The sequence below is a fragment of the Bufo bufo genome, chromosome 3 (assembly GCF_905171765.1).
Source record: "Bufo bufo chromosome 3, aBufBuf1.1, whole genome shotgun sequence".
In the NCBI taxonomy this organism is placed as follows: domain Eukaryota; kingdom Metazoa; phylum Chordata; class Amphibia; order Anura; family Bufonidae; genus Bufo; species Bufo bufo.
This window is the reverse complement of record NC_053391.1, coordinates 557,271,549-557,281,944: the sequence shown is the minus strand read 5'-3', so window position 1 is coordinate 557,281,944 and position 10,396 is coordinate 557,271,549. Positions and strand designations below refer to the sequence as shown.

General features: G+C 44.6%; 1 protein-coding gene across 1 annotated transcript; it reads left to right on the top strand.

The window, feature by feature from the left end:
* The first annotated feature begins 864 nt into the window (after positions 1-864).
* On the top strand, positions 865-9,949 carry RND1 (Rho family GTPase 1). Its single transcript, XM_040425518.1, has 5 exons — positions 865-1,054; positions 2,106-2,193; positions 8,369-8,478; positions 8,592-8,726; positions 9,122-9,949. Exons 1-5 carry the CDS (start codon positions 932-934, stop codon positions 9,365-9,367), a joined length of 702 nt encoding a protein of 233 aa, XP_040281452.1. The 5' UTR covers positions 865-931; the 3' UTR covers positions 9,368-9,949.
* Positions 9,950-10,396: the final 447 nt, after the last annotated feature.

Sequence of the window (10,396 nt, the reverse complement as noted above, 5' to 3'; positions counted from 1 at the left end):
TAATACAACCGTCTGCATCCGTTATGAACGGATCCAGTTGTATTATCTTTAAGACGAATCCGTCATCAACTCCATTGTATGTCAATAGGTGCCGAATCCGTTTTCTATTGTCTGAGAAAACGGATCCGACACCATTGACTTACATTGTGTGTCTTGCTCCGCATCCCATGCCGGACAGAAAAACACAGCTTGCAGTTTTCTGTCCGGTATGGGAACGCAATGGATTCTGGAGAATTCTGTTCCATTTTGTCCCCAATGACAATGAATGGGGACAAAACGGAAGCGTTTTTCTCTGGCGGATCTCAATACCGGAAAAGAAAAACGCAGATGTGAAAGTAGCCTTATTTGAAGTGTATTTAAAATGTGTGTATTGTAGGGCTTTCCCATTGACTTCAATGGGAATGAGTCCTCTAACAAGTGAGGTATCACTTCTTGAAGAGTATTTGAAATCTGTGAGGTAAAAACACCCGCCCAGTGGGGCTTATTACCGGGTACTTTGCCATGTGAACACCACCTTACATAGAAGGGCAGTTGGCAGTAGTGGTTGCCTTTCACAAACCCACGTACTGTCCCTCACACGGCGGACTGAGAGGCACAGGACTAACGGCTGGACCCGGAGCGCGGCCATTGCCCCGGTCCGCACACCTCCACAGCCAGGGCCAGCAGACATTCCATGACAATGCAAATGACACCACGTGGCTTTCATTAGGAAGCGGGACTGCGGGTTAGCACACCGGGAGGCGGGGCGTCTCTCAAACCCGTCTGCTCATTGGCCCGGCCTCGCGAGTCCTCACCTTGTGATTGGCCCGGCGGTGGCTATATATACAGCGGCTTCTGCCTGGAAGATTCAGTTGCTCGCTGGATTCTTGCTTGCTCATTTATTTGGGAGTATATTTGTAATCGCTGCTTTTAGACGTTTTACCGCAATACAATGAAGGAGAGAAGGAATCCTCCTCAGCCCGCCGTGGTCAGGTGGAAGCTCGTGTTGGTGGGGGAAGTGCACTGTGGGAAGACGGCCATGCTACAAGTGTTGGCCAAAGACTGTTACCCTGAGGTAAGTGACATTGTGGGGTCAGTAATGAAGCCCTTTACCCCGGGGCCCAGGTTCCCGTGTAGCCCTGGGACATAGTTGAGATGCCAGTGCACTGGGCTGTGACTGCATTCTCTTCCCAGGATATAGCTCGCATTGTGCTGCTTCTCACATGCCAGCACACCCCTGGCATTGCACCACAGTCGGCTCTGGGGTATTGTTGTGGGGGCACAGGAGACTTTAGAGCTGCCCATAGATGATGCCAGTATACCACCTTACCAACCATTAAGTATTAGCCCACCAGATCCAATATTTTTTTTTTAGGGGGAAACTGACATTTTTCAGGTTTTAGCCCAGCGTCTGATGGGTCACTAACCATCATCCATTGGGGTGGCACAAGAAGTCCTGCAATGTAATTAGAATGATGCCATTTGGGGATAGTCTGGGGGGCTCTCTGAGACAAAGGATGCATGGTGAAATATTGGGGTGTCTCTATCTAGAAAAGACTGGTCAATGTAGCGTCTTTTATTGTATCTAGTGACACATCTGGATGTTTATTGTAGACCACAAATCCTAATAATGGGTGGCATGATAAAGGTCAGTTGTCACCTTGAGAAGCCAATGTCATGTTGTGGTGGCATGAATGCTGTGTATGTTTTGGTATCCGCCAGCTTGTGACACTGTAGCAATGCATTGTCCTCCTTCTGCACAATGGTCACAATTTTTCAGACTTAGGTGAAGCATTGGGCTTTAAGGATTTGCAGAGATCCTGAGTTCTGATGTCTGTATTTTGTTTTTTTCTGTCTTGCTTCTCTGGATTGTCTTATTGTGTGGTGCACTTGCCTTGCGTATCAATATCTGTATGTTGCAGTGGTGCCATTGAGACACGTGTGCTTGCGTTGGCTGCAGTGGTGTCAGTGAGCTCTATTGCCCGCAGTTCCATTGTGTTGCGTAGGTGTCGACTCCCTGTGCTTGTGTTGGCTACGACGATGTCTTATCATTGCTCTGTTGCACTGAAGTATCTCTGTTGGCTGCAGTGTTGTCAGTAAGCTATATATGTGTCTCTTGTTTCTAGACCTATGTACCCACAGTGTTTGAAAACTACACAGCTAGCTTGGAGACAGAGGAGAATCGTGTGGAGCTCAGTTTATGGGACACATCAGGTATGTATACTGCAAGGGGCAATGTGATTCTACCTAAGCCGCATACAGCCCCATAAAACTTTTTTTTATTTATTCTTGATAAATTAAGAAAAAACTTACCCCCTTATGTTCATGACATTGAGGGTATGTGGTTTATACTTGACCCACGTTACATTGGTCTGGAGGTAATTCTGCCTCTATTTCAGGGTTAGGTGACCATGTTCAGCAGACCACTATCTCTCCTGACTCCTCCATACATGCTCTGTTCAGATGGGTGAGAGCAGAAAACCACTGCTAGACAAGTCTGGTGGCAGCTTATCTCCTGGGAGAACAAAAGGATCTTGTGAAAAAATTTAATTCCCATGATTTAATCATGTTGGGAGAACCCCATACAAATTTGATTGTTGGCCAATCCCACAGACAAGGGCAAGTTTGGCCATCACACAAATATGTATTGGGGCCTTAAGGAGTGTCCAATAAACGATTAACTAATAACATAAAACATCATGAGTTTTGGATTTAGTGAAACCTCTTAAGATGCCTAACCAGCATTTAAAAAGTTGACTTCTGGGGGGGGGGTGGTCTTCTGAGAGAAGATGGTGGTTGTGCGTAATATACAATGGAGCTGAAAATCCGTCACCGTAAATCTGGTCTAGACAAGGGATAGTCTTCTCCAAGGGAAAATGATCTTTGGAGAGGTTTCTCACTGAGATGACCGTTGACCTATTACTGCTACAGCAAATGTTCACTTGCTCAGATACACAGGAAGGAAGTGCTTTAACCGCCATCTTTGTTTAGATGGGCACTACTCTCCGCCAGGTGTAAAGTCCTTTATCTTGCTTTGACCAACCAGTCCATAAGCAAATGGCCATCACAACAGGTGTGACAACTGTCTGCTGTCATCAGATCCTGTGTTCTGTTAGGTCGGTAGGTTGTCAAGTAAAGTGTTCTTTTCTTTTGTGCCTAGAATTGTAACGATCACCCGTAAGACATGACTAAGGCTGGGTTCACACCTTGTGCTCCTGCAGTAAACTGTCATTTAGCTGCTTAGTGGTGCAACCATTAACAATGGCGTTGCTTTTAGCTGCAGTCAGTCTGAAAACTGTATGATCTTCATCTCGCCACGGCCACAACGTGTGACCTCGGCCTAAAGGGAAATCTTGGCTGCCCATGTTAAATGCTTGGCCTTGCGGTAAGATGCTACAATGCAGTTCTCAACAAAGTCAGAAGCTGTTCTTCAAAAATGTTACTATTGAAGCCACCAGCTTCTTAGAAGGGGCGTGTTGAGGTTCAGGCATTGTACCAAATCATTGAAGTAGTCTGGTTCTGCTTCTTCTAGGAGAGAGGCCCAGACATGTTCCTGCATATGTGCTGTTCATGTGCAAACCTTCCAATATTTCTAGAGGGAGTGGGCAAATCCTTAACAATTGTAGGTGGGAATGAATTGTAGGGTTTTTAACATTCCTTTTCAATTGTACTAACAGAAAAGACCTGTAATCAGAGGTTTATGGTGCTTCCTGCTGGGTGCTGTTTAGCTGGTCTTTCAGGCCTGAAACTGCCCTGAGGACAAACCTGAATGAGAGCCACTGGTGGCCAACGCCCTTTGGTCACTTCCATGCTTAAGAGCCATGTTGTAACTGTTAATGAGGAGAAATTGTCAGTTGCTCCCAAAACACAGCTCTTTCTGCCCCCCACCCCCCAGGCACACTTCCTGTTCTGCAGCTTTGTAGTCACCGGGAAGTTATTGGTTCCATTAGCAGTGCTTTAGTTTTACAATACACATTGCCAGAAAGCAATGTAATTACAAATTCCAGAAAGTTTGTGCAAACAGTGTTCTACTTCAGTCTGTATGGAGGTAGGGATGTGTGTTCCCGAAACTGATCTGTTGGTGTTGTGTTTTTTTGTTACATGTTTGCAGCCAGGAGGGGGCACAACTTTATAAACACTATATACAAGGCACACCAAACTGCTGCCCCTTACCTTTCAGTGCCACCCTTTCCTGTAGGAACAGTAAAGAACATTACTGCTAGCTCAGTAGGAGGGGCCAAGGAGCACTGTCATGTTATCTGTGCCCTTTTTTTCGTAACTTGCTCTATTTCTTCCTATTTATAATATGACCCACTTTGTATGCACTCCCATTCAGTCTCTGTACTTCTTTGTCCCCCTGCTAAAGGGAGTATTGCTATATATATATATATATATATATATATATATTTTTTTTTTTTATTTAATATTTTTTTTTCTTTGTTCTTCCCATTTTAACATTTCAGTGTCAAGACAATTCCTTTAAACATTTTATCTTTTATGGGGTTATCCAAAGTATAACAGATCTCCCAGAGTGACCGACCTGCGTTCATCCTTTCCTGGTCCCTGCCACTGGGTTTCAGTTTCAGTCTCCGTCGCTGCACCACCGGTTCTTCATCTCCCTGATGTACTGAAATTAAAAGGATTTCTGTCACCGGAAATACCGAAATTAAACTGGCTGTCATTATGTGCTAATGTCAGCTGAACCTAACTAGCCTGTTCCTAGTTTTATCCATAATATGAAAACTAGCCTCAAAGGCGGGGGGGGAGGGTGCGTTGTTCCTGCTCCTAGAGGCTCCATTCTCCGACCATCACCTCCCTCCAAGTCTTGATTGACCTGGCCAGGCAGCGCCGCTCGCATCCTCCTGCCGGCCCTGAGTGCATGTTAAATCTCGTGCCTGTGCCGTTCAGTATTCGGCGCAGGCATAGTGAAGGAAGGGCCCTCACTGGCTTCCGATGTCCTTACTGTGCCTGCGCTGAATACTGAACGGCGCAGGCGCAAGATTTACCATGCGCTCAGTGCCGGCAGGAGGAGGCAAACTCTGCCTGGCCCTGTCAATCAAGGGAGGTGACAGGTGGGAGAACGGAGCCTCTAGGAGCAGGAGCATTCCCCCCCCCCCCCTCCTAGAGGCTAATTAGCATATTATGAAAGTTACATTCATGGAGTAACTGGGGCATAGATAAAACTAGGAACAGGCTAGTTAGGTTCAGCTGACATTAGCACATCGCTAATGTCAGCCAGTTTATATTCGGTATTTCTGGTGACAGAAAACCTTTTAACAACTGTGACAGAAGGGCAGCAGGTCACTGTTGTGCGACTGGCTGCAGCGGTCAGTATCTCCCACCCACCGTCAACAGGAGCGATGGAGACTGAGCCCAGTGGTGAGGACCAAGTAAATATGATCGCCACTCTGGGAGGTCTGTTATAGTCTTGGCTTAATTTTTAGTTTAATGGGGTTATCCAACTGTTTCCCATGGGGACATCACTTTCCTGTTACCACATAGGTGATTTAGGCACAGGATGGTATAATACAGATGCATGTATATTATGGTCTGTCTGTATCTTGCTAATCTTCTGGAAAAATTCATTCAGGGTTGTAAATCTGATGAACCAGAGACCGGGAGGCTGACCTTTTTTTTTTCAGGGACACATGTGGCATTTAGGCTACCGCCACACATTCATTTTTATTTTTTTGCAGCAGTTTGTAAAGCCAAAACCTGGCATGAATTTAAAAGTGAAGTAGTATTTGCCACTAATACTTTCACTCCTGTTGGGATCCACACCAGATTTTGGCTTCAAAAACTATCAAAAAGCCTGAATGTGCGGTAGCACCCTTGGGTTGCAACATTTAGTGACCTCATCTGTCAGCCCTTGTATAATAAGGCGTCCTGTGCATTTACTGTAACCCTTTTCCCGGTGTCTTAATCTTCTAAGCATTTCCTCTATCATAGGTCCTTGTGCCATTGATTTTTGGGTTACCTCTCCAGAGGTGCAGTGCCGGTGATTTGCTGGCTGTTTGCTATGCAGCCGGTCTAGTCAATGCTGCAGATCAGGAATCTTCTTAGCCGGTGTGTGGCTCAGAATTGTACATTCAGCTACGCAGTTTCCGAAGAGCCCCAGGGGAAGGGATGCAGCAGGCACCAGCCAGTCCTTGAGCAGCACACCGGCTATGCCAGGTCGCCAGCCAGGACATGGGGTAGCTGCAACAAATTAGGCAGTTGAATGTCTTATCACTCAGTTCAGTTATATTTATGGTATTGGGGGGAACTTTTAGTCTTTATTAGCACTTGTATGGTACTTTTGTTCCTAATGTATATTTGACAATTGTCATGTGTCCATCCTGTGCATTTGGAACATTTGCCTTGTGCTGTTGGATTTGCAGTGTAATTCGGAAGTGCTTGGCGCCAATTCTGCTGCATCCTGCCACGTTCTCGCACTACGGGTGGAGTGCATTACTGAACAGCAGCACCTATACTAGTTATGTCCTTGTTCAATATACAAATATGTAGGATGTCTTGATAGTCTGCAGCCTCCTGTCCCCTAACAGGATTGGTCTGGGCTTGTTGCTATGGAAACTGTTCTCCTTGTCAGGGAGGGGGTATTTGCTATTCTAAGCACGAAGCTGCTGAGCTGAAACCTGAAAGGGAGGGTGAAATGGGGAAAGCTTATGGCTTGCAGCTCTCTTGCCCTATGTGTGCTTGAGGGGTGCTGTCCGGGTGTCATACCCGCAAATAAACTCTATTACTTTATTTCTTTTTCCTTTAAAAGATGCCTCTCGGCACATTGAGGAGGCACTTGTATTGGATCAGTCATGATTGCTCCTTCTTTGAGGCAGTCATTAAACTGAGATGGTGTCCCAAACATCTTCTAGCACAGAGGCTGTTACTTAGAAGGGTCTAGCAGATAATGGCCTCCTCAGGGAAGGCTTGTTCAGTCTAAGGAGCCAGCTGGTCCCTGAAGTTCTCCAGCTTGCTGTGCTCTTGTAACCACAGTCTGGATAAAAAAAAAACTTTCAATAAATCGGATAATGGATGGTCAACGTGTTTTCCGAAGCAGTGACTTGAGAGCTACAGGCGGCTCTTGTGCTCAAATGTTCAGGATTGGCAGAGGATTTAGTGTTGATCAGTCCAAAAACTGCCAAAAATCTAAACGTGAAATAGTGTTTAACCCTAATTCTCTGGTGGATTTCGCTTGAAAAGCTGAATTAGCCCTATTGAATGGCATAACGGGGGCATGGATAAAATGGAGATGGTCCTTATGGAGATCTGCTGCACATCCATGGCAGATATCTGTATGTCAGCCTCTGATTTCTACCGCAGGCCTAATACAGGGATCGGCAACCTTCGGCACTCCAGCTGCTGTGAAACTACAACTCCCAGCATGCAAACATGCCCAGCTGTTCTCATAACTCCTATAAAAGTGAGTGGAGCACTCTGGAAGTTGTAGTTTCAGAACAACTGGAATGCCGGAGGCTACTGATCACTGTTCTAATAACTACATGTTGGGTTTGCTATTGGCATATCGTGTGTACATACCCATAGGGGTCTTTGCTTTTGTTCTATTTTCCTCTGCAGGGTGACAGGGTATTACTCAGACTAGACTCCAAAGTAATGATACCATATGATTGTAACTAGAGGCATGTTAGAAACCATGGGAGAGATTTATCAAGCTGGTGTAAAGTAGAACTGGCTTAGATTCCACCTTTTTCAAAGGAGCTGTGAAAAATTAGGTGGAATCTGATTGCTATGTGCAGCTAGGCCACTTCTACTTTACACCAGTTTGATAAAGCAACCCCCATATCTCTACCACTTGGTTCCATGGAGCCATCTTTACTTTATCCGTTTTTGGTAATTGGCTGTAAATTATTGTAGCGCACATCTTTATTTATTTTTTTCCAGACCTCAGTGATTGCAATTATAACCAATGATTATTATAGTCTGAGTCAATGTTGGGTCACCTACTGAAGGAGCCACTTTTAGGAGTGGTGAATGACTGTAGAACTGCTCCTTGGAAGTAAAATCCTCAAATGACAAACCCATACATGGGAATGGGAGTATAAACTGGTGCATAACTTGCATATCTTTCCAGTAGACGGGAGGTGTGTGTATATCTTACAAGCATGGCTATAAAAAGACCCTTAACCAAATAACCCAAAAGTAGTTGCCTCCTGGGAGCTATAGTGTCTGTTGTGTGATAAATATCCCATTAAACATGGAGTTGATAGTGGTGCACCTAGAGAATAAATGATGCAGCTTCTCCTTACATTGATTTTTGAGAAGGTGAATAGCAGTTGACTGTAGTTTCTGGGAACCTTCTGCATTCAGTGGGAATAGCGGCAAGCATGTTGCTCTGACCTTCACACCTCATGACCATTTATCTCTTCTCCGACAGGTTCCCCATATTATGATAATGTCCGTCCACTCTGCTACAGTGACTCCGATGCCGTATTGCTCTGCTTTGATGTAAGCCGACCAGAAAGTCTTGATAGTGCATTAAAGAAGGTGTGTATCTTCTCCAGCCAAGATTAGTATAGATAGGTAACCTTCTATACTGGTGTAAATTAAGCCATGGATGATACACTTGTATTGACTTACTGTTGCCTTTTCCCTTTCAGTGGAAGACAGAAATTGTGGACTACTGCCCCAACACAAGAGTACTACTGATAGGCTGCAAAACAGACCTGAGAACTGACTTTAGCACCATTATGGAGCTGTCCAACCAGAAACAGACTCCAGTGTCCTATGAACAGGTTTGTATGCATGACCTAATTAATTATCCAGAACAAAATGCTGACCTGTGCTTGGTGTGTGACCAATTTGTTGTGTAATGGCATATAACACTGTTCCTCTCTGTATATGGCAATGATGTACGGACTTTACTTGGTCTTCTGCCAATTGGGACTTTTGCCAAGATGACAACACGTCCTTTTTGTTAGAAATCTAAATTAAAGAGCTTTTGTGGTGTTGTGGCCAGATTCCCATGTGGTGACAATATTTCTTTGTTCATGGTAACATGACGCTTCATTGACCATGTGCACTCGCGCTGGAATTGGCACAACGTTAATGTCATTTGTATACCGCTAATACAAACTGTATGACCAGGAACTGTCCACAATTTATAATTCTTCATTTGCTTTAATTCCAGGGTTGTGCTGCAGCCAAGCAAATGGGAGCTCAGAGCTATCTAGAGTGTTCAGCCTTCACATCAGAAAAAAGTGTGCACAGCATATTTCGTTCTGCATCTTCACTGTGTCTGTCTAAACCCACACCACCCAACCGTAGAAGCCCTGTCCGGAGTTTATCGAAGAGACTGTTAAATCTGCCAAGCCGTTCTGAATTAATTTCTTCAACCTTCAAGAAAGAGAAGGCCAAGAGCTGTTGCCTGATGTAGGGCTGCATGACAGGCATGAAACATGGACTCTTGTATTAGACTTTGGACATTCCCCAGCGTTCTTTATCACCTCTGGCAAAGAATGCCAGGCCTGGGGGTGAAGATCCTGAGAGCAGTAACCTCACCCCCAGGGATTGAGCTGGCACAGAGGCTTGGCGATGAAGGGCTGAGAAAATTTGCACAAAGACTGATTGCACATGAGAGGTGGAGTTGGAGCCTGAATGGTGTGGTGGAGATATCTGGAAACCACTCAAATAAAAAAGCTGCTTTCAATAGAATTATCCCTTCCCATACCTTGGCCAACTCCCTGGACTTGCCAGAAAATTATCATTACAGTGTTAACCCTGTGGTACTTGTGCCTATACATTATTGTATAGGTAGCAGCTGTTGGTGAAACTGCTGGTATAAAGTAGTTTTCTTCCCTGCGCTGTGAGGACTGTGTATAAATTTTAATTTTTTATTTTAATCAACTGTAAATCTGTGTGCTTGATCTGTGACTAAGTTTATTTATTGAAAATATATGGGAGCAACAAATCTGGACACGTTCATTTCAGAACATCTTGGCGTGGCATAAATAAACCCTTTTTTTATGGAAATATTGCAGCAATCTCGTATTTGCAAGATTACATCATTACCCACATAATTACAGCCCAGCTGTGAATGCGCAATTTTCATTTATTTTTGTCTTTATTTCTCAGTTTGCCATATTGGTTCAGTAGATCAAGGGCCAGAGGCTTGAATTAGAGGCTCTAATTGTGTTCATTGGATTTCAATGAACATACATTGTATAAAACATCAAGCATTCAGTTTGGCAAAACTGTACCACAGACTACATCTGTCAAAGGGGTTTTCCTAACCCTGGGATGCTTAACACTAGGGGTCCCGTGTAGCCTAGTAAAGCAGAGGTAGTACATAAACACTCCTACTCTATCAAAAGGTATAGAATTGGCAGATAGCGGAGTACTGTGTTAAGCTATTGTTGGTAGCCCTGAGCCGCTCCATTAATTTCTGTGGGGGTTCCAGAGAGCA